General features: G+C 41.8%; 1 protein-coding gene across 1 annotated transcript in view; it reads left to right on the plus strand.

The window, feature by feature from the left end:
• Positions 1-7,451: 7,451 nt before the first annotated feature.
• Positions 7,452-25,368, plus strand: part of TNFSF11 (TNF superfamily member 11) — a gene marked incomplete at its 3' end in the record, with an annotated part of 34,606 nt that continues 16,689 nt past the window's right edge. The window contains exons 1-2 of the mRNA XM_080660294.1: positions 7,452-7,942; positions 14,250-14,417. Of these exons, the coding sequence (XP_080516420.1) occupies positions 7,712-7,942; positions 14,250-14,417 (399 nt within the window). The 5' untranslated portion in view covers positions 7,452-7,711. The remainder of the gene's footprint in view (positions 7,943-14,249; positions 14,418-25,368) is intronic.

A 25,368-nucleotide genomic window follows, 5' to 3' on the forward strand; every position in this document is an offset into this window, starting at 1 on the left:
TACTAGGGTAAATATTTGATAGATATACCTACATTAAAAATGTTTTTGGTATCTTTGATTTTTAAGAGACACCAAAGAGTATAAAGGTCCTGAGACTAAAAAATTTGAAGAACTACTACTATGTTGATAATTATATAAAATCTAAAAATCACTCAAGTTAAAATTTTCTTAGGTTCTATAAGCTTAATATTAAAATTCTATGATATTAACATTAAAAGTACAGTCTGGGCATATTATGCCTTTAAATTTGCTGTATGCTTTCCTAGTTTAATTAGACCAACAACATATTTTAAAAGTGATATTATTTGGGGTACTTTTTTCTTTAACACTCAGTTTTCTGTTCAACTCAGTCCTCTATTATTGGAATGACAGAAACATTTATATATTATTTTCTTTTACTTATTCATTTATTTTAAAAACATTCACTAAGCATTGTGTTAAGACAGTAGAATGAAGATAATTAGTTCCTTCATGGAGCTTACAGGCCAGTAGGTGAGACAGAGAAGTAAATTAAAAATTACAAAAAGAAGTTTTGGAGCTATGATCAACATATGCACATCTATACAATAAAAGCCTAGGTGGAACAAATAGAATGACCAGTTGCTATGATGCACACGGACCACTAGGGGACAGACGCTCAAGGCAGGAGCTGCCCCCTGGTAGTCAGTGCACTCTCACAGGAGGCGTGCTGCTCAGCCAGAAGCCTGGCTCATGGCTGGTGAGTGCAGCGGCGGTGGTGGGAGCCTTTCCTGCCTCTGCAGCAGTGCTAAGGAGCACCGAGCAGGAGGGCGGTAAGGAGCGAGGGATCCAGGACTGCGAGAGGGCACAGGTCAGGCTGAGGGACCCCCTGCCCCCAGGGCAGAAATTTGGTGCACCAGGCCTCTAGTATTTTAATAAAGAATCATAGAGCCCAACCTAGAAGTATTAGTACCTGAGGCCTTAATTGAATGAAGATAAGCCAGTGGTCAGGTGAAAAAAATCAAGAAAGGGCAATCCTGGCAGAAGAGGCTAGATGACCAATGGTATAGAGGTAAGAAATGGGAGGGTGCAAGTACTTTTGTGTTGTTGGGGCATGAAGGGTGAGGCTGGAGGGGAAAAGTGAGGCAACAAAGGAAGTGGGAACCAGAAGATAATACAAGCCATGATAAGGAGGTTGAGAGTAATCTGATTGACTAGTGGTGTTTAAAGGGGCTCCATGAAGCAAAAGCAATGGCTGAAAGCTGCAGGTCTGTGGAAATGCTTTGTATGGCCAAGCAACATGCTTAAAGTGGATTTGAATACACTTCTCCAGTTTGTCACAGTCTTCAATGTTCTCTATGGTCTTGTCTCTTGTCTCTCCTCTTCTTGTTCCTTCATTTCTCATATGTCTCCTGGTTACTATTTTACTGACACTTAGGCCATCTGTGTTGTACTGTCCATTTGTGTCCCATAGGTGTCTCTCATCTAGTTTTTACTTAAATCGTGTTGCTCAAACTCTTGATATATGAAGTACAGCTCCTCCCACCCAAATGAAATTTAAAAATTTTGGAAAACAGTGACTACAAATCTCTTTTCAGGAGATTTACAATATATATTTGTACATTAATGCTACTGCTAAGAACTGCATTAAACATAAAACAACTAATGTGTTGCTTAACACAGTATTTTCCAAGCGGATCTGACCATGGGATCACCCCTTTTATTAAGTGAACTAGAGGCCCAGTGCACGAAATCCGTGCACGGGGGGAGGGGGGTGGTCCCTCAGCCCAGCCTGCACCCTCTCCAATCTGGGACATCCCTCTCACAATCCAGGACTGCTGGCTCCCAACTGCTCGCCTGCCTGCCTTCCTGATTGCCCCTAACCGCTTCTGCCTGCCAGCCTGATTGATGCCTAACTGCTCCTCTGCCAGCCTGTTTGCCCCTAACTGCCTTCCCCTGCCGGCCTGGTCACCCCTAACTGCCCTTCCCTGCAGGCCTGGTCACCCCTAACTGCCCTCCCCTGCAGGCCTGGTACCCCCCAACTGCTCTCCCCTGCAGGCCTGGGTCCCCCCCCCCAACTGCCCTTCCCTGCAGACCCAGTCACCCCCAACTTCCCTCCTCTGCCGGCCGGGTCACCCCTAACTGCCCTCCCCAGCAGGCTTGATCGCCCCCCAACTGCCCTCCCTTGCAGTCCTGGTCCTTCCCAAATGCCCTCCCCTGCTGGCCATCTTGTGGTGGCCATTTTGTGTCCACATGGGGGCAGGATCTTTGACCACATGGGGGCAGCCATCTTGTGTGTTGGAGTGATAGTCAATCTGCATATTACTCTTTTATTAGATATGATAGAGGCCTGGTGCATGGGTGGGGGCCAGCTTGTTTGCCCTGAAGGGTGTCCCAGATCAGAGTGGGGGTTCCCTTGGGGTGTGGGGTGGCCTGGGCGAGGGGCCTGTGGTGGTTTGCAGGCCGGCCATGCCCCCCGGTGACCCAAGCAGAGGCTCTGGGATTTATTTATCTTCTACAATTGAAACTTTGTAGCCTGGAGTGGAGCCAAGCCCTCTGCTTGCTCCGTGGTGGCAGCCATTTCTGTTGGGATTTATGTATCTTCTATAATTTAAACTTTGTAGCCTTAAATGAAGGCCAAAGCAGGCTAGGGCTGCAGAAGCTTGGCTTCCTCCATCGCCGCGGGCAACCCTAGCCTCCTGCTCTCTCCAGCTCCGTGGCTGCTGCCATTTCTGTTGGGATTTATTTATCTTCTATAATTGAAACTTTATAGCATTGAGTGGAGGCCTGGGCCAGCAAGGGCAGGCAGAAAGCTTGGCTTCCTCCATTGCCAGGGAAACCCAAGCCTCCCTCCTGCTCTCTGTGGCTGCAGCCATCTTGGTTGGGTTTATTTACATATTCCCTCCTGATTGGCTGGTGGGTGTGTCTGGTGGGCGTGGCTTGTGGGTGTAGCAGAGGTACAGTCAATTTGCATGTTACTCTTTTATTAGATAGGATGCCAACTAACAGTTTGAACAGCCATTTCACAGTGTGGCCTGGGGATGTCTAAGAGTCTCTGAGATCCTCACAGGGGTTATATATGAAGTCAAAGGATTTCATAACATTAAGGAATTATTTCATTCTCATTCTCATTCTTTCAAGAGTGTACAGTGGAGTGTTCCAGAGGTGGAGGATATGCAATATTATAACACATAAGTATAAAAGTGGTTTTGAGAATCTACAAAGCAAAAATTGTAAAAGTGTCCCTTTTCTTTCTACTTTAAAAAATGTGTTTGTTTTTTTTAAAAATAAAACTACTATGTTAACATGCTAATAGGTTAAAAAATCTCTTATTTTGGCCCTACTAGCTGGCATGGCTCAGTGGTTGAGTGTCGACCTCTGAACTAGGATGTCACAGTTTGATTCCTGGTCAGGGCACATGCCCAGGTTGCAGGCTCGATCCCCAGTGTGGGGCGTGCAATAGGCAGCCGATCAATGTTTTTCTACCATCATCAATGTTTTTATCTCTCTCTCCCTCTTCCTTCCCCTCTGATATCAACAAAAAATATATTTTTAAAAATCTCTTAGTTTGGATTTCTAATATGCCAGGTATCTACAAATACAACTCATATAAAGAAAAACTCTTTGGGGTCCTGAGGCCCAAGAGTTTGAACATTGCTGACCTAACAGAATTGCTAGTAGTGGATAACTATTATTTTTGCCTGCCCAGCAGCACAGCATCAACTCCTTATCTTTTTGATATATGCACTTTAATTTTCTTTTGGGAATTACCTCTCCCCTCCTCTTAGCTCATGAGATTCAGATTGGGTTAACTCAATTGTCTGGCTAAAGGGAATGGCATTTGATTCAGGCCTATACCCAGCCATGCCTGAGTCTAGACCCAAGCCTACATTTTCAAATGCATGAACCAATAATTATTGTCACTTGACTTCCAAAGAATTCTGTCTTAATATATCAGGTTACTAGGAGATACAGTTTGATAAATGTTAATCTAATTACATGTTGTTTGTGGCTGAGTAGTGATAACTTGAATCTTCAGTTGTGTTCTTGGTCTTGGCATCACTTAATATGTATTAGTGATGACTTAATTATTTTTATTTTGGTAACAAATTAACTGATTACCTGATATCTATATATATAAAAGCCTAAGCAACTGGTTGACCATTCGACAATTCAACTGTTTGACCGGTAGCTATGATGCGCACTGACCACCAGGGGGCAAACACTCAATACACAGGCATGGAAACATGGAACAAACTGATGAGTCTCAGAGGGAAGAGATTAATCAAAGATCTTATATGGATACTAAAGGCCCGGTGGACGGATTTGTGCACCGGTAGGGGTCCCTCGGCATGGCCTGCGGGGATTGGGCTGAAACCAGCTCTCTGACATCCCCCGAGAGGTCTCAGATTATGAGAGGGCACAGACCAGGCTGAGGGACCCCCCCTCCCAAGTGCATGAATGTCGTGCTCCAGGCCTCTAGTATAATGATAAGTGTACTAATGATTTCACAGTAAGACATATAAGTTCAACAGGGAGGATATATTAAACAAGTAATTACAAAACCACAATCATCCTCTGTTTAAGATAGCCGCCTGATCATTTTCTCCTTGGGTAGCTATTAGGGATTTGTTTTAATCATTATCTTCACTCAAAGTGCCTTCTCTGACTCTCTTGAACAGGTTAGGTCCCATTATTATTAAAATGTTTTCATTGTTGTTGCACTTTGCCTTCAAAACAGTTATTACTATTTTAGTTAGTTATTTGTTAGGGATTTGTTCAATATGTTTTTAGAGTGGAAGCCCCATGTTCTGTTTTGACCGCCACTTTGTTCCTAGGTTCCAGCTTAGTGCTTGGTATATAGTGGGTTCCCACTAATGTATCTGTAGAGTGAATGAATGAATGCATGAGTGTCATGACAGAAGTTAAGGGTGCTGTGAAAGAGGGAGCCAGCCCAGGACTTCTGGAGAAGGGACATCTGAGCTGAGAGAGGAAGGACAGTAGGAGAGTCATACCGAATGGGGAGATGGGAGAGAGGCACACTACAGCTGGGAGTAGTATTTGAAGCTGATGTATAAGAAGAATCTTGAGCCAGATTATGAAGGACCATTTGAGGTTTTTATTATAGAGTTTAGACTTAGAAGTCATTGAAAGATTGGAAACAGGGAGATGATAGATTTTTTTTTACTTTAAAAAGAAATCTTGATCAGTGTGTACAAAATGGTTCAGGGGCAAACAAGACTGGAGATAATGGGACCAGTTAGGTGATGTGATTAATTCAGGTAAGAAGCTGTGGCTTTGACTGGGGTAGTGGCAGAGGTTCTGTGGATCCCTTCAATCATTTTTTATTCAACGTGTATTTACTGTGCACCTACTATGTATCAGGCAATGGTCTAGGAAATGGGGATATAGTGGTGAGTAATATAGATAAAGTCCTTGAAAATATCAGGTTTACATATTAATTGGGGAGTGGAATGCTGACAAATGAGTATGTAAATAAATGGGCAAAAAGAGAGGTTCACTATCTTTGAAGGAGCAACAAGTAGACTAAAAGTGGAACTTCTAATCTAGCCTCTGGGTATTGGAATACAGTGGGATGACACCTTTAGGATAATAAAGAAAAAGAAGTGTCACATGAAGAACTGTAGAAATGTAATACATGTAATATACTAGTATGCTCCGGTCCTATGTATGAAGCTACTGGGTCAAACATACCTGACCATGATTCAGAGATCAGAGGAACCTTCTTGCAGTCTGAGTATGAAAATGTTAAGGAATGCCCTAGCTGGTTTGGCTTAGTGGATAGAGTGTCGGCCTGTGGACTGAAGGGTCCCAGGTTTGATTCTGGTCAAGAGCACATGACTGGGTTGCGGGCTCGATCCCCAGTAAGGGGCATGCAGGAGGCAACTGATCAGTGATTCTCTCTCATCATTGATATTTCTCTCTCTCCCTCTTCCTTCCTCTCTGAAATAAAAATATTTAAAAAAAAAAAAGAAAATGTTAAGGAATAAAAACCATGGATAAAACAATGGGAAAAAACTGAAGGGGCTGCAGTAAAGTCATTGTGGGTTAGTTGTTATAACACATTTAAAACATCTTTGGTCCTTATAAAGATTTAGAAAAACTTTGAAATGTAGAATTGTTTTCCAAAAGAAGACGGACAAGGAAGAGGAGGAAAACAACCCCACTTCCCAAATTTGACAAACAGAAAGTAGGAAGAGGCCCAAGACCGCAAGGAATAGAATATTAATGTGAATTATTTCTATATTAGATTTTGAAAAAGTTTCCCTCTTTCCCTAGCAAACTGATATACATGCATATATAAATGCTAAAAGCACTTCTGAACTTGAACAAATAATTTAATTTGTATGGGTGTTTTTTTTTATCCAGCCTCATTATGCTTCCTCAATGTGTGCTGAGTTCTTAATAACTTAGAGAAGCACCTTTTGTGATAAATCTTATCTATAGAAGTGCCCATTAAAGAACTATGCAGAAAGAGGACACAACATTAGAAAGCATTAATGAAAAGTGGGAACATCCCAAGTTTTTCTATGTTTCCAAATTGGCCAGAACCTCCCGTACTTCCTGCTGAAGATGTATCAGAATTTGTGAGCAATGTTCATATTTTCATTTTCTCACCAAGAGCACAATTCTAAATGCAGTAGAATCTTTTAAAAAGCCCTGGAAAGTTTTCTTTAGCAATGAAACTAACATTTAACTACACCACCAGCTTTGTGTAACATCCCTCTTTCCTGATTGGCAGTTGGATGAGCCCTCCTGGGGTTGCCTACAATGGGGTGTAGACCGCTCTTATCTTTAGGGTACTGAGGAAAAGAACTGCCGAGCGGTAGGGGTGGCACATGATGAACTCTGTAGGAATGTAATGTGTGATCCTATATATGAAGCTACTGGGTCCTACCACTCTCTCTTTTCCCTTTTCTTTTTTAAAATCAGAGTTGGTACCTATAGGCTCTCTACTGCCACTTTCAAAACCTGCCTGCTAAAACCACTTTGAGGGCTCAGAAACATGGATTTGGGGAAGGGGGGTTCTGTTTTCCTAAGTTCTCCAAAATATTAATTCAGAACCTAAATTTGGAACCATGATAGAGACTGCAGTCTCAGGATCCCTGAGGATGGTCCTTGCTGATGTATTTGGGGAGGGGTGTGAGGGGTGGTTGGGAAGGACAGGGAGGAGAAACAGATAGGAAGGGCCTTCATGGATCCCCAAGTCCTATAGGGGAAGCTGAGGTTCAGGAATGCAAATTGCCCGGGGGATGTCTGACGTGACTTTATCCTTAACTGAGACAGGGCATCCGCATCTTCCCTGGCCCATCGCTGGGAACTCCAAAAAGGCAGCTGAGGATAGACCAGTGGTGTCTGTAACCACTGGAACAACCCACAGTCTCCTCCTTGGAGGGCTGATGGGGGAGGAGGCTTTCGAGTGAGAGAGTAAGAAAGAAGAGTGGCTAAAGGAAGGAAGGGGAGCCAGAGGTGGGAGTGGAAGAGGCAGCCTCGCCCAGGGCTGATTGGCTCCCGAGGCCAGCCCTCTCTAAGCGGTTTATAAGAGTTGGGGCGTCCGGGCGTCCAGCCCGCTCGCCCGCGCGCCCGGAGCAGCGCCCGGCTCTGAGCGCTCCCCGTCGAGGCCCGCCTGGCCCCGCGCCGGCTCAGCGCCGCCTTTGGAGTGGGCCGCGGGCACCTCAGCGAGGGAAGAAGCGAGAAGGAGGCGAGCGCCCGAAAGAGCGGGCGGAGCGCCATGCGCCGCGCCAGCCGAGACTACACCAAGTACCTGCGTGGCCCCGAGGAGATGGGCAGCGGCGGCTCCAGTGCCCCGCACGAGGGCCCCCTGCACGCCCCGCCGCCGCCCGCGCCGCCCGTCCCGCACCAGCCTGCCGCCGCCTCCCGATTCATGTTCGTGGCCCTCCTGGGACTGGGGCTGGGCCAGGTCGTCTGCAGCGTCGCTCTGTTCCTCTACTTCCGAGCGCAGGTGAGTGCTCGCCTCCCCAGCGGGCGCACCCATCTTGTTTCCCCCTCCCGCACTGGTGGGAAACTGAGTCTGGACGGCTGGGCTCGCCAGCTCTTGCTTATTCAGCAGAGGAAAGTGTCTAGAGAAGAAAGGTCCGGCTCGCGGGCAGCCTGGAGCGGGGCCCGACGCGCTGGCACTGGTCTCGCTCACGCACCGGGTCTCGCAGCGCGCGGAGGCTGAGCTCGCCTGGCCTGGTGCTTTTGAATTTCCCCCGGCGCGACAGCATTGGTCGCTCACCTCTTGTGCAAATTATTACACTTTCCCTTCCTTCCATTTCTCACTGGGAGCTAAGAATTAATTTATGCCCGGTTAGGGGAAACATGAGCGCCTTCACTTACGTATGGAGCCTTTCTTCCCTTTGCCGCCCACCAGAGGGTCTGGGTGCCTGGGGCCAGCTGCTCTGTAGGGATGCTCGGGTCCGCGGTGCTAGTGCTGCGGGCGGGCAGCCGCTGGAGCCCCGGGCGGTGATGCCCAAGTTGCTAGAAGGGCCAAATGACAGTGCCACCAGAGAAACCAGGGCTCTGCTTACAGAAGAGGGAAGGACCCAGGCGCCTTCCCACTTAGGTGAGAAGAGGAAGGAAGCAAGGTGTGTGTGGTGGTGGTGAAGTTCTCTCCCCTGACATAGCCTCACTACAACCTAGCAAATAACCAACCTTTTACAAGATGAGGAAGACAGCTTGGAACTGCAGAGATTGAAAGGAAGGGGTAAATTTGTAATATTATGCTTTCTGGTGGTTTATGCTCTTGTGTTTTCTTGGAAATTGCAGTGCAGTTGGTTGGATTCATTCAAATACTCTTGTCTGGTGCTGTGAACTCCTCAGAGGAAGTGGAGGGCTGACTGTGCATTTTTTTTTTTTTTATGGGAAAAGAGAGTTTGGTTTGGACTTCATTGGTTTTCAGATTCAAAGGTGATTACTAAACCCAACGGGATGCATCAAAACATGGCAATGCCTGGGTTGTATGGGTTTTTGACACATGTCAGAGTCTTGAACTCCATTACTTGATATCATAGGCTTTTTGTTAAGCTTTCATTATCCACTAGTTTCTATTTTGTAGAACTAGTTTGATTATCTACTAAAACAAAGGTAGAAATAATATGTGCAATACTTTAGAAAATTTGTATTTGTGTAGTAATAAAAATAATCTATTGCAAGATTTTTTTTCTAAAAACAACTTCCAGGGATTTACTTGCAACACAAATCTATATGAAAGTAAGGAAATGTTTTTCTTTCATTGGAGTATGCTGCAGTCAAGAATGGGTAGTTTGCCCTAGCCAGTTTGGCTCAGTGGATAGAGTGTTGGCCTGTGGTCCGGGTTAGATTCCGGTCAAGGGCAGTACCTCGGTTGCAGCCCTGGTTGGGGCACGTGCAGGAGGCAACCAATCGATGTGTTTCTTTCACATCAATATTTTTCTGTCTTTCCCTCTCTCTTCCACTCTCTAAAAATCAATGGAAAAATATCCGAAGGTGAGGATTAAAAAAAAAAAAAGAATGAGTGGTTTATTTATTTTCCCATCTAGCATGTTGTTTCCCCCAGCCCCACTGAATGCTTGTGTATTGAGTGCCTGCATTGCACATGGCACTATTAAGTACTATGAGTTGAGAATCATTTATTCAACATACAATGTCCACTGACTATGTGCATGGCATGGTGCCAGTAATGGAGAAGCCTACAAAAAAATACTTAAAATTTTTAGTCAAACAAGAGGCCAGCATTCAGAAAAGGGCCCGAAGATGCACTAGTTCTCCACCTGTTATCCTCTCTAACGTCTGTGGTATAGCACATCTTCACAGCAGTAATAGTGAAGTGAGTGTTCAGCATTGGAAGAGCAGTTCTAGGGACCATGAGCAGCTTAGTTTGGCAGGAACCTTGGAAGTTGGGTAACTACATAAGAAAGAATGACCTGCTGGGCTCTTACTACAGTTGTTCAGCTTCTTGGTAGGATTTCTCAGTATTGATGATCTGGTATGATGAGGGGTATAGCCTTCTGATGATCACCTATCATAACTTAGCAGTCTTGATGTCACATGGATAATAGTGAAGCCCTTTTCCAAAGTAAACATGTAAGTTAGGCTAGCTAGAAAGTTTTCATTTGGAGAATGTAATGTAATGATGTTTCTGGGTACGATTTTCCTAAATGTCACGGAAATTATTTTTCTCTAAGACTTATGCAAAATATATTAGCCATTATTCTGAACCCAATTTTGCACTGCATTTTAAAAGGTCATCTCCTTCAGTAAAGAAGTGATATTAGGAGCAACGTGTTCACAAGAATACACCACTAGGTCTAGTTGCATTTTATTGAGAGTGATATCTAAGTTTGATATCTAGAGGATGCTATGTTTGATATCTAGGGGTAAATTTTGAAGTAGTTACAAATGAAATGCTATGATGTCTGGAGTTTGTTTCAGAATAATGGTCTAGAGAGCGTGGGGGAAGGGAAGTGGTTATTTAGAGATGAAACAAGGTTGGCCATGCCTTGGCATTTTTGAAGCTCATGATGGGTATGTGGTTGTTCAATCTATAATTTTTTCCACTTTTATATCTGTTGGAGGCCTTTTTCAAAGTTCTAGCTAAGAGAATAGACTCATTTTGACCTGTCACTGATTTAATATTTTCACTTATGTTAGCTCTTTGGATTAGAACTTGGTACCAAATAAGAGATAGTTTTTTGACTCCCACTGAAGTTGTGGATCAACTGCTTGGGGTTTGTGAATGCATTTGAATTAGAATGAAATCATCTGATATCAGATAACATTGAACTTTACAGTAAAAAAAAAATACTTGAGAAAAAGGGGCCAATTTTATTGTTTTTATTTAAAGGGGGAGAGGAGAAGCCATACAAAAAAAGTTTAATTTAGTTTTTAATGTATTTAGAAGAATGCTAAAAATAGTGTAAAAATTATAGTGACTTAAGATTTTCTTTTCTTCTTGCCCGGCTGGTATGGCTCAGTGGTTGAAGGTCCACCGTGAATCAAGAAGTCGCTGCTTCAGTTCCTGGCATATGCTTAGGTTGTAGGCTTGATCCCCAGTAGGTGTGTGCAGGACACAGCTGATCGATGTTTCTATCTCTCTATCCTTCTTTCCTTGTCCTCTCTCTCAAATCAATAAAAACATATTAAAAAATTTAAAAAATCTTTCTTCTCAACTCATGTTTGAGTAGTTAAAAATGAATCAATTTCCTTAATGTTTGCAGATTACCAGTGTTTAAATGAAGAAAAACGGGCACTAGATTTGGTGTAGACTGGCTTTTCCCCTACCAACTTTGCCAAAGAAAAAATAGCATGTGGCTTGTGCCATATACTTACCACATAGTATTCATACTTTGGGTTAAAAGAAAAACCAACACAACACCTTCTAAAAAGTTGCTTGTAAAATGTATGTGCACTTTTTAAAACACCCCTACGACCATATTCAAAGTTTAGAGATAAGCTTTTCAGAAAACTCAGTCTCTGTTGCCCTTTTAAGTCCTTTCCCCAAACCCCCAATAGACACACCAACCTCTCTGGCTGTGTGCTACCCAAACAGGAGAACAGTCCCTACTGAACATCTGAGGTAGAGGTGTGCAGGCTGCCTGTTTGTAAAAACAGATAACGAAATAGTACAAATGTCAAGCATCCTGCCTCATTTAACCCTTTAAATGATTAAATTTCAGGGAAGTTTTGTTTTTTTTTAAATAATTGAGTTCATTTCATATGAACTACATCACCTGATAAATGCATTTTAAAAGTCCATTTTAAATCAGATAGTCAAGCTTTATTTAATCTTTTCAGACATTTCTGGGTAAAATGAATTCATTTGTAACTAAGTTTACTGTGATTTTTAAAAATTAATTTGTGTTTCTCTGTTGACTTTAAGTTCCATGAAGGTAAAGGATTATCTGTTTTGCTTACTATCTGATTCCCAGTATCTAGCACAGTATCTGGCATGTTTAATTTACCGAAAAAGCTTTTCAAATGATTTGCAGCACTGGAACTATATCCATTTCTAATTTGTAATATATGAATTATCTAATTAGTGACTACAATAGACTAAAAAGTACCATTTTTCAGTTATTAAAATTTTCTATCTAGACTGCTTCGTTAAGAGAATGGTGGAGTAGGAGATACATTCTGAAACAGTGGTTCAAACTGCAAGTTGAAACACTTGCAGAGAGATTCAGTTGGCCCCTACCCTTAGGGATGTTGATTAAGTTGGAAAGGTGATCTGGGCATGGACATTTTTTATGAGAGGGGACAAACTCTTTGCATTATATTTCTGTGCATCAAATCATTAACCATTATTAAGTGCTGCAGCATTTTGCTACTAATCAGTGTTATTTGTGAAAACATGTTAAAATAGGTGTCCAGGGAAATTTGAAGTCACTTTAATAGCAGATAATCTGTATTTATATATTTGACATTGAAAAGCATTAGTTGTCCAACTTTAATGTACATCAGAATCAGTGGGATCCAGTTAGAATGCAGATTTGCAGGCAGTGAGTGGAGGGTGGAGGGTGGAGGGTGGAAGGTGGGTGTGGGGGAGGCTGTGATTCTGCATTCCTAACAAGCTCCCCCTGAGCCCACGACACAGCAGGTGTTTGGGCTATACTTTCAGTTGTGAGACGCTAAGGGACTGCTCTTTCTGTTAGATGATGCTTAGCTTGTTGGCAGGACTTGAGTTGAACCAATTTTAGGGTTACTGCCATTTCTTCACTGACACCACATTGTTCCTTTAGCTCAGCAGTTTTCTGGTGGTGAGCCTACGGAGGCCCTTGCATGATTCTTCTTTCCTAAGGTCTGAACTCAATGACCCTCCGTATCAGTTGCCCAGGCTTCCCTGGTTTTGTGGGAAACTTATTGGCCTAAGTGAGCTTTTTAAAAAAACAAAACAAAACATGGGATTGAAAGCTTTCTTTATATAAAAACGCACATATTCTTATTTGTACTAATTATTTTGAAGAAATATGAAAGTAAATATGGATTGCAAATAATTTTGCTTTATGAGTGATACCTTTCCCATGATTATAGGTAATCATATTTTGCAAGACTGGAATAATAAAATTCATATTAGTGGATGCATACTTGTTGAAAGGCTATCATTTCATCTTGAGAATTTCAGATGTAGATAGGGTACTTTTCAGTTTATAGCTGATGATTCTTTAATAAATTTGAACATCTTTCTGATTACTTAAAAAAATAATTAAACCTGGGAATGGAAACTTGGTATTATTGGCCAAGTTGATTACTATAAACTAAGGCAATTTTTCATTTTTTTTCATCTAATCTGTACCTACTGATAAGTAAATGCACAAGAAGTACCTTGAATTTTTTAAATAAACAAATTAAACTATTATTATTAAAACAATTGACAGCTAATTATCTTTACCCTTTACTTGGCAGTTGAAACCACTACAAAGGCTTCTCAGAGACCTGGAAGGAGTGGGCAGAGACTTTTAAGAAAAGAGCAATACTTAAATGCTTTTGATGGTACCAATTTAATCAGACCACCAGCTAGTAACTTGATGGGGATATATTGGGTGGGACAATCCCTTACATTACAAGAATTTTAGCATCCCCTCAGTACATATCCACACAGCTTGCTCAACCCCATGCAGCCATCCTCATTCCAAGTGGCACCAACGCTCACCAACACACATTCTCAGGCACCCCTGACAGCCCCACCACTCCAGGTTGAGAAGCACTGATAAGGGGTTCAACAAGAAGGAAAATTATATTCCAGCTTTAGGTTTTCTTTGGGCCTAGGACATGGATTGCTCTCGCCCTTCTTTAGGTTATTAAAATACACATTATTTTAAGAAATAGGCCAGGCAAACATGGTGGTTAAGGGAGTTGTTAATTTCATTTGACTTATGTAGACTTCGTGCTTTCAATATCTAAGTGGGCTCCATAATCCAGTCTAGCATGATGCATGTGACTTGACAAAAAGCTTTCTCTACCAGCACTGACCACATGCCAGATGATTTTGACAATTTCCCTATGAATCATGTGTTGAGGATGATAGCTACTCATAAAAATGAATTGAAAGTAAATGTTTTACCTAAAACTTATGTAATTTTATTAAGCAATGTCACCGCACTAAATTCAATAAAAATAATTTTAAAAGTCAATGTTTTTACCAATTTGAAAGTAATTGTATTAACTATTAATTATTGGGGATATGAAGACTCTTGAAAAAATGATTTCTTTTTGTTCTTACATCACACTTTATTAAATAGCAGAATGGTCACTGTTAAACACTCTCATGTGCTTACTTTTTTGTTTCTCAGATGGATCCCAATAGAATGTCAGAAGATGACACTCACTGCATTAATAGAATTTTCAAACTCAATGAAAACACAGATTTGCAAGACACAAGTCTGGAGAGTCAAGACACAAAATTAATACCTGATTCGTGTAAGAGAATTAAACAGGCCTTTCAAGCAGCTGTGGGAAAGGTGAGTCCACATTGAAGGTTATAAGTCAAGGGCCCTAGTTGGTTCTACTAATAATGAAATTAAAATTGGCTGAGTGCTATTGACTTTATTCTTTTTCATTTTAAGAATTTGTAAAAGAGCTAAAGACAATTGTCTTAAGGGATTAGCAGAATTGTTCTGAAGTTGTTGGTTGAATATGGTGACCAGAGACATTCATGTTCATGGAAATACTCCTTTTTTTCTTTCCTTTCTTTCTTCCTCTTTAAAAATTTCTTTTTACTTAGAGAAGAGATTTAAACTTACACTTGGAAGGAGGATAAATATGGCTTGTGGTAGTCAATGGGTCAGTTTGCTAGTTTGAATTCCCTTCCCTAGAACATTCCCTCAGTTCAAAGGACTCTCTGCTAGCTATTTCCTTCATATTTAGTTTTGTAATGGTAGGGTCTCCTATTCTACACCTGTTGATCCAGGGCCCTGATGAGAATAATTGTAACTGGTCCATTGTTGTCATCTACGGTGAGGAGGCAGGCAAGAAGGCCAGGAAATGATGTGATAGGTGAGATGCTGTGTGTCAGTTTTCTCATTTTCTGGGAGAGCTGGGTGAGAAGATAAGAAATGGGGACAGAGAAGACCAGTGACTTCTATTATGCTGACAGCTCCAAATGTAATAACTGCTTGTTTTACTTTCCTGGATAAGGTCACTTGAGAATTCATCAGCCTTGGAATTACTTTACTTACTGACTCCACCAAAAACTGGGTAGAGCGCAGTGACCCCAGTGCATACACACCTGCATGGATTCTTGCATCTAACATTATATCCCAACCTCTAGTTGCATCCACCATTATATTCCAACTTTTAGTTGCAACTTCCTGGGCTATCTTTAATCATCTTAGAGAAAATCCTCAAGTTCTCAAGTTTTTTAAATCTAAATTGAATTTGAATTCAGTTTATTTTTTAAAAATTCACTTATAGCAATAGTATTTTTTAAAAAGTTTAGAGGCTGAGGTAGGGAGATGGAGCTATTTGTATAATACTTAAAGTTGATATTTGCTATATTTTACCAAGTCTAAGATACCACCAATTTTCAACTGACTTTATTATTTCATGGATTACAAAGAAAGAAAAAAAAAGTTGACTAAGAAATGAAACATATTATTCATAGATTCCAGTTGCATCTTAATTTTAAATTACATATAAAATGTAAAAACGGGGCATCATAGAATCAATAAAGTGCAGATTGCTTTTATAGTTATGAGAATATATCACTTATAAGTATTACATTTTCATTATAATTAATGTGTAGGTGCTTAGATTTATGCAGTAGATGCATATTTTAAAATGTGGGTTTAAGTTCAATCTTGTTTACTTATAATTTTTGAGGTATAGCAACAGCAATTTTGCTAGTCTATTCATTTTTGTTGTTTTGTCCCATTTTCATTTGTCTACTTTTTATTCTGTTTTCCAAATACTTAATCTACCTACAGCAATTATTTACATGCACTAGAAGTAATCCATTAGTTCAAAACTGAACCCCTAATTAAGGTAATTCAGGCTAGGTAAATGATTGTTTTCTAATTTTTTGTTTATGTTGACCCAGATTGTACATCCTTACAATGTAGAGAAACTTTTAATTTCATTGGCTCAGTCTTAAAAGTTATCCATGTATTTCTTCTGGAAAAATAAGTATGTACGGTCAGCCCAGGTGATTTTGAAAATAAGTAACGTTAAGAAGAACAGATACTATTAGTATTCATCTGAGAATGCAAGAATGGTTCATCTTAACAGGTCAAAGGAGAAAAACATTATCATCCCATAAACACTAAGAAGGGATGGACAAATTTTTTCTTTTATTTCTGATGTTTAAAATCCATTAGAAAATAAAACTAGATAGTTTAGTTGATGTTATCTGAAATTGCTCAAATTAAAAGTTATCTAATGGTGAAAAACAGAGGCATTTCTCTTAATGCAAGGAAGATGCCCAGTGTCCCCATGTTTTTACCACTCAGAATGTACTAGCTATGTAATTACACAAAAGAATAAAATAAGAAAATATATAGATGTGGAGAAGGCAGAATTTGTGTTGTCATGTGATTGTATTCTTAGGAAGATTCAAAAGAAACTGAAAGGCTGCAAGCAAAATAAAATGGTTTATAAAAATTAATAATCACCATTAACTGTCCCCATCTCAAACAATAATTAGAAAATAAAAATGAAAGAGTCTATTCATAACTTTTAAAAATCCCTAAAAATAAAACTAATGAGGAATGTACAAAGCTTATGGAAATAAAACTAGGTAAATCAACAGAAGCTTTTTTCCCCCCATGTTTTTATTTTAACTTTATTTAGAATTCTTGTCCAAATATTACCCTTCACTTACATATTTGTACGCTTCAATTCACAATGCTTGTTCTTTCTTTTTTTTTATTGTCTAAAGTTTTACATATGTCTCCTTTTTCCCCAATTGACATCCCCCCTCTCCCCCACAGCCACCCTGGGCAAGCCCCCATTGCCCCAGTGTCTGTGTCCACTGGTTATGCTAATATGCATGCATACAAGTCCTTTGGTTGCTCTCTAATGCCCCCTCCCCTACCATTTGTCTCTGGATCTATTCTTGTTCATCAAATTATGTTGATCATTATATCCCACATATGAGTGAGATCATGTGATATTTATCTTTCTCCGACTGGCTTATTTCGCTTAGCATAATGCTCTCCAGTTCCATCCATGCTGTTGCAAATGGTAAAAGTTCCTTCTTTTTTATAGCGGCATAGTATTCCATTGTGTAGATGTACAACAGTTTTTTAATCCACTCATCTGCTGGTGGGCACTTAGGCTGTTTCCAAATCTTAGCTATTGTAAATTGTGCTGCTATGAACATAGGGGTGCATATATCCTTTCTGATTGGTGTTTCTGGTTTCTTGGGATATATTCCTAGAAGTGGGATCACTGGGTCAAATGGGAGTTCTAAATAGACACTTTTTGAAAGAGGTCATACAGAAGGCCCAGAGACATATGAAAACGCGCTCAAAGTCACTAATCATCCAAGAGATGCAAATCAAAACAACAATGAGATAACATCTCACATCTGTCAGAATGGCTATCATTAAGAAATCAACAAACGACAAGTGCTGGCGAGGATGTGGAGAAAAAGGAACCCTCGTGCACTGCTGGTGGATACAGACTGGTGCAGCCACTGTGGAAGACAGTATGGAGTTTCCTCAAAAAGTTAAAAATGGAACTCCTATTTGACCCAGTAATCCCACTTCTAGGACTATATCCCAAGACACCAGAAACACCAATCAGAAAAGATACATGCACCTCTGCAGAAGCTTTTAAATGGGATTGGTTAATGTAAAGATGTACTATGTAAAGTTATAATCCATGAAAAGACAACACTGACTTTAGAATGGAACTTATTGTATGTGTGTAAATAACTTTATCCTATTTAATAAAAGAGTAATATGCAAATTAACCATCACTCCGCTACACTCACAAGCCATGCCCACCAGCCAATCAGGAGTGAGTATGCAAATTAACCCAACCAAGATGGTTGCGGCCACGAAGTGAGCAGGAGGCTTGGGTTTCTCCAGCAATGGAGGAAACCAAGCTTTCTGTACACCCTGGCCAGCCTAGGCCTCCACTCAAGGCTACAAAGTTTCAATTATAGAAGATAGATAAATCCCAACAGAAATGGCGGCAGCCACAGAGCTGGAGAGAGCAGGAGGCTTGAGTTGCCCCCAGTGATGGAGGAAGCCAAGCTTTCCGCACACCCTGGCCTGCTTTGGCCTCCGCTTAAGGCTACAAAGTTTCAATTATAGAAGATAAATAAATCCCAACAGAAATGGCTGCGGTGGCTGTAGAGCAAGCAGGAGGCTTGGCTCCACTCAAGGCTACAAAGTTTCAATTATAGAAGATAAATAAATCCTGATACCAGGGCCTCTGCTTGGGTCGCTGTGGGGCGTGGCCGGCCTGCAAACCACCACAGGCCCCTTGCCCAGGCCGCCCCATGCTCCAAGGGACCCCCCACCCTGATCCGGGACACCCTTCAGGGCAAACCAGCTGGCACCCACCCATGCACCAGGCCTCTATTCTATCTAATAAAAGAGTAATATGCAAATAGACCATCACTCCAACACACAAGATGGCTGCCCCAATGTGGTCAAAGATGGCTGTCCCCATGTGGATACAAGATGGCCGCCACAAGATGGCCAGCAGGGGAGGCAGTTGGGAGGGACCAAGCCTGCAAGGGAGGGCAGTTGGGGGTGATCAGGCCAGCAGGGGAGGGCAGTTAGGGGTGACCAGGCCGGCAGAGGAGGGAAGTTGGGGGTGACCAGGCCTGCAGGGAAGGGCAGTTGGGGGGGACCAGGCCTGCAGGGGAGGGCAGTTAGGGGTGACCAGGCCGGCAGAGGAGGGAAGTTGGGGGTGACCGGGCCTGCAGGGAAGGGCAGTTGGGGGGGACCAGGCCTGCAGGGGAGGGCAGTTAGGGGTGACCAGGCCTACAGAGGAGGGCAGTTAGGGGCAAACAGGATGGCAGGGGAGCAGTTAGGCATCAATCAGGCTGGCAGGGGAGTGGTTAGGGGATGATCAGGCTGGCAGGCAGAAGTGGTTAGGGGCAATCAGGAAGGCAGGCAGGCGAGCAGTTGGGACCCAGCAGTCCTGGATTGTGAGAGGGATGTTCAACTGCCCTCGAGGGGTCCCAGATTGGAGAGTGTGCAGGCTGGGCTGAGGGACATCCACCCCCACGTGCACGAATTTCGTGCACCAGGCCTCTAGTATATATATATAAAAGCCTAAGTGACCATTATGACGGGACAACCAGCCAGTAGCTATGATGCGCACTGACCACCAGGGGCCAGATGCTCAATTAAGGATGAGCAATAATGGCAGAATATTTACTATTTTAGCAGTCTTTTGGAGACATGTTGCCTCATCCCAAATGAGTAATGTTAAGTATAAGCGATTCAGTACCTGGCAAGCCAGAAGGAGAAAGATCTGTGGGCAGATAGGATTAGCCAATTGCTCTTATTAAAGGCACATAGTCTTAACTTATACTAACAGGTTGGTATAACTCGCAAGATGAGTAGAACTTTATTTTATTAATTTCACAGTTGTTTTTGTAGTGTTATGGGGGAAAAGCCAAGAAAACCCACTTATTAACTGCAGGTAATAATATTACACAAGTAATACTTTTTAAAGAATAAGGACTTCATGATATATCAAAGTGTGTTTGGAGGTAGAATATTTCTTCCCCCAGACAGAGGATCTTTAGGAAGGAGACGAATGTTATCCATACCTTATCATTAGAACCAACCACTGTTTACTAAGTGCACACACTGTGCTAGGCACTTTGCCATAACTTCTCCTCTGCCTAATGGTTTACACTTCTTACCCTTGCTAAATAATGATTTTCCAAATGTGTTAGCCTTTGATAAGGATTATTGGTTAATGTGACATTCTACATATCTTGCCAAAACTATCAGATTTCCCATTTCTCTTGCCAATGTTGAAAATAGGATAGATGTATCAGGCATATAGTATAAGTAGATTTATATCTTAGTTTTAGTTCTGGTATAGATATTAAGTGAACCCATGAAACAAAATTACATGTGTGGCTGCAATAATTATTGAGAGATCAACCCATCCAGTGGTAACAAATGCTAGACATAAGCACAATATCACATTGTATGTGTGCAAAGAGTGGTGTTTACCCAGCCTGTCTTTGGTCAGACCATAATGCTGTTTCCCCCCCTTTTTTGATTGTGGCTGGGTTTTCTTGGCTTTTTCCCCCTTTAGCACAGAATTCTGAAGCCTCTTAGTGATCCAGCCCTACCAACCACAGTTTTCCAAGTCTATCATAACAGTCTATGACAATAAAGAAAACATTAGTACAAATACGGTGTCCGATTTATAAAGCAATTCCTGTTTCCAGCTTTGGCAGCCTCTGTGGCCTCTGCCGGCCTGAGGAGCAGAGCAGAAAGCTCAGGCCTAGGCATAGGACGGCCCCACACAGGCAGAGAGGCGCTCGGTCCTCACACCTCTGGCCAGGCTTAGTGGAAAGCCATCTGTTCCTGCACTAAATATCCATCCTGAGCACCTGGGCTGTGACTACCTGACTTTAGTATGCCAGATTGTTGATTTCACATTGGATTCCTATTTGCGAAGAACTTCCTGAAATTTACTTGCAAAGGTATTTGAAAGAGCGATATGCTAGAGAGAGATCAATGTAGTAATTGCACTATCACTTTGCTCTCCAAAGTGAGATGTTCCGTATATTCAAGTTGATCCCCCAGGACATGGGAAGGAAGCATGGGGATTTCCATGTACATGTATTTTTTAGTATTAGCTTTTTTAAAAAGCTATGTTTTTGAGACCATTTTATAATGTGCCAAATATACAGGGGTGGGCAAAGTAGGTTTACAGTTGTTCCCATGGAAAAATAATAAATAAATATATAAAAATAATATAAGAATAAACTGTGTTTCATGTAGTCACAACTATAAATCTGCTTTGGCCAGCCCCTGTACAGGAGTATTTTTACTTAATATTTAAGAAATATGTACATTTGGGATTATTAATTATTTTCCTGAAAGAGCTGCACAATCAGAAATATTTAGAGATTGTGGAATGAAGCTACAGGCTCCATCGGGACGAGGATGACAGTCTTTTGCTCATATTGTAGTATATCACACCCAATTTAGTCTCAAGAATGAAGGAAATGAACAAATAAATATTTGATGACTTATTGAACTCTGTAAACTAATATTTTGAAATAAAAACAGACATCAGCCAACTCATAAAGCCATTCGGAATGTTATAAACCTGGTTCTCATTTATTTGATGTCTTTTCAATGTTAAGATAGTTAATTATTAATATTATAGCCTGAGGCAATAATGCAGGTTAATTTTTGTTATCTTCATCCTGTTTCTCGCTTTAGTCCCATTTTTCTCAGCTCTCTTCACCTCTCCACAGCCTACAAACTATAGAAGCTGGTCTGTAATGTGAACTAAAGACATGGCTCTGGCTCCTTTTATGAGTACAATTTTATAAAACTCTCCAGTTTCACTCCAGAATATGAAAGGCCAATAACAACTACCAATAAGTTATCTTGTTTGTATATTCTTATATTCTTGACTAACTGCAGTTGACCTTGAACAACATGGGTTTGAACTAAGCAGATCCACTTTAACATGAATATTTTTCTCTAGCTTACTTTTTTGGAAGAATATAATATACTAGTAGCCCATCATGCGATATTGCGCGCAGTAGGCCACCCGCCGCTTCCGTGGGAGCCGGCGGGAACAGCAGCATGCCTCCTGGAGCCATGCTGCTTCCACGGGAGCCAGGAGGGAGCAGTGCTGCTTCTGTGGGAGGCGGGCCCACCCTCTCCTCTCTGGGCCTGCTCTCAGCCGTGGAGGCTGTGGGCTGGCCCCCCTGTCCCCCAGAGGCCCTCCGTGGCTGGGGCGTTACTGTGGTGACCAAGCAAGCGTTCCGCCCTGGCCACTCCGTGCTCGCTGCCCAGAGGCCCTCCATTGCCGTGGCAACGAAGCAAGCATTCCGCCAGGCTGCTCATGCTGCCCACTCTCAGCGGCTGCCCTCCCCCGCCTCAGACTGGGGGACTCCGGTGAGGCTGAGGGGACTGGGCACTGCCATTTTGTGGCTATGGGTGTGCCGCCATCTTTGTGATGGAGTGATGGTTAATTTGCATATTACCCTTTTATTAGATAGGATAATACATATAACATACAAAATGTGTTAATAGATTGTTTGTGTTATTGGTAAGGTTTCCTATTAACAGTAGGCTATTACTAATTAAGTTTTGGGGGGAATCAGAAGTTATATGTGGATTCTTAACTGTTCAGGGGCTGGTGCCCCAAACTCACACATTTTTTTTGGTCTGTTTATGTTTGCCATTTTTATTGAGGCAGATTTTGATTTTTTTAAATTTAAATTCTTTATTGTTTAAAGTATTACATGACTCTCCTTTTCCCCCCATTGATCTCTCCCCGGCCGCTCCCACCCCCCAGTACATGCCCTCACTCCTTTACTGTCTATGTCCATCGGTTATGTTCATATGCATGCATACAAGTCCTTTGGTTGATCCCTTAACCCCCTACACCCCCTTGCCTTACCTCATAGGTTGGACAGTCTGTTCCAAACCCACACATTTTTAAGGATCAACTGAATTTCCCGGAGTCAGTGAGCCTCTGAGCCTCCAAATACTTACTGGAAAATGGGGAGTAAGACTAGAGAGCCATCATTATTGAACAATGTATTCTTACTTGAAATTATGTTTTTATTTCCTTGAGATCAGTACATACTTAACCTCATCTCCTGCAGGATTCACAATGTAAATGCAAAATATTCCCTGATATTAAGAACTGTGTACCCCAAAATTAACAAGCTTTGATCTCAATGAAATATCTACTGTTATTTGGAATAGTCTATGCTGCTGTAACAGAGACCCATCATTCAGTGAACTAAAAAAATACAAGTTTTCTCTTGCATGCAATAGTCTAGAGGTGAGCAGTTCAGGGCTAGTGGGACGGCTTCTCCATCCTCAGCAGGTACCTTCCATCTCTAGGACCAAGCCGGCTTTATTTGTTGTTGTTTCCAGACAGAGGAAAGGGAAGAAGAAAAACTGAGGCCACTACCTGGGAAATGACACATCCTCACCTCTAGTAGTATACTATTGGTGGGACTTATGCATAAGACCACTCCTTGCTGCCAGGCCAATGTGACTCAGTGGTTGAGCATCGACCTATGGACCAGGAGGTCACAGTACGATTCCCAGTGAGGGCACATGTTCCAGTTGTAGGCTCGATCCCCAATGGGGGGTGTGCAGGAGGCAGCTAATCAATGATTATCTCTCATCATTGATGTTTCCATCTCTCTCTCTCTCTCCCCCTTCCTCTCTCTGAAATCAATAAAAAACATTTTTTTTTTAAAGACCAACCTCTCTACCGGGGACTGCACAGTATTGTTTCAAGCTGAGTGGCCATTGCCCACCAAAGCTTGAGAAGGGGATTGCCCTTCTAATTCTAACTAATTAGAATATAAGAGAATGGATTCTAGGGACAATGATAGTTCCTGATATTCACTAAACCCTATGTGAGCAAGAAAGTGGGCTCACTATGTGAGCAAGAGTTAATTAACTCTGTGAATACACAAATCCATGAAAAATTTGAATGGTCAAGATTGTATTTTCTAAAGTTTAAAATACTTTAGAATTATTTAGTTTGCAGAAAAGAGAGAAATTTAAAAGTAAATTTAACAGCTTTCATCTTTTTGAGGAATTTCCGAAAGTCTGTTTAGGCATATGCATCTGTGATCTTCGAATAAACCCTGATTATCATCTGCAGTTTGTAGTAAGTTTTGTGGACTCAAGAACAATAATTTTAAATCAGAAAGTTCATCAGAAAAAGTGTTTATTTTTTCTATATGTAAACTTGATCCCTTAGAATTCCAATGTCAATTATTATAAGAAGCATATTTCCATTTTTAAAACTAAAGTACATAAGAAATAAATTAGAATTTGAGGTCTTAGCTGCTTATAATTGGAATTGTTATATAGATATTATTTTTTGTTTGCTTTCTAGTTATACACACACACACACACACACATACACACACACCAAAATAAGGGGGAAAAATTAAATTCCATTCATTATCTCTTTGCCTTTGTATATAAGAGTATGTGTCCCAAGAAAGTTTCTTGTAAACCCACAAGGAAACTTGGGGTTTGGGACACTGATGTTCCCAAATCAAGATGTTAGTCATGCAGTGGTTTTCCAATGGGATTTCATCGCTGTTTGCCATAACAGTTTTGGGAATTGCAATTCAGTCAAATCCAGTCATATCTAGCATTTATAAAAGCTATCTTTATGGGAAAGCTGAAGTAAGACCCATAGAATTTTCCTACAATTTTAAGGCCATCTTCTGCTTTTGTCCAACCATGGGCTATTGACTGTGATGTGTGCTCAATCTCAGGGCAGACCTGGGGCAGAAGATAGGATGGTTTGCAAGAGGGAAATAATCTGTGGGTGGTGTCATCAGAGCTGGGCTAATCTTCATGCTAGAAGTACCCAGCATGGTTAGAAAAGCCATTGTGATTTGACATGTTTTAAAAAACAGAGAAGAGGAAGGACATGCCTGAAAGAGGAGCATCTAATTATGTGGCATGGAATCTTGGGCTAAGATTTCAGAAGTGAACAAAACAGAGGGTCCTGGGTTTGAGAGGACAGTGGTAAAGGATAGACTGGATTGTTCCACCAGGAGTGGCTGACCCTAGGAAAAGTACAGCCTGTGGAATTGGAGAGAAGGGTGCTCTAGAGCAGTGTTTCCCAAACCTATTGCTCTTAATCACTTGGGGCCCTTGTTTAAAACAACAAATTCTATCTAATAAACGAGTAATATGCAAACTAACCATCACTACACTACATCCACAAGCCACACCCACCGGCCAATCAGGAGCGAGTATGCAAATTAACCCAACCAAGATGGCTGCAGCCACGAGCGAGCAGGAGGCTTGGGTTTCCCCGGCAATGGAGGAAGCCAAGCTCCCACAGCCCTGGCCTGCCTTGGCATCCACTTAAGGCTACAAAGTTTCAATTATAGAAGATACATAAATCCCAACAAAAATGGCTGCAGCCATGGAGCAAGCAGGAAGCTTGGCTCTGCTCAAGGCTACAAAGTTTCAATTGTAGAAGATAAATAAACCCCAGATACCAGGGCCTCTGCTTGGGTCGCCAGAGGGCGTGGCCAGCCTGCAAACCACCACAGGCCCCTCGCCCAGGCTGCCCCACACCCCAAGAGAACCCCCACCCTGATCTGGGACACCCGTCAGGGCAAACCAGCTGGCCCCCCCCTGTGCACCAGGCCTCTATCCTATTTAATAAAAGAGTAATGTGCAAATTGACAGTCACTCCAACACACAAGATGGCTGCCCCCATGTGGACACAAGATGGCCACCA

Source organism: Plecotus auritus, assembly GCF_963455305.1.
Source record: "Plecotus auritus genome assembly, chromosome: 3".
NCBI lineage: Eukaryota > Metazoa > Chordata > Mammalia > Chiroptera > Vespertilionidae > Plecotus > Plecotus auritus.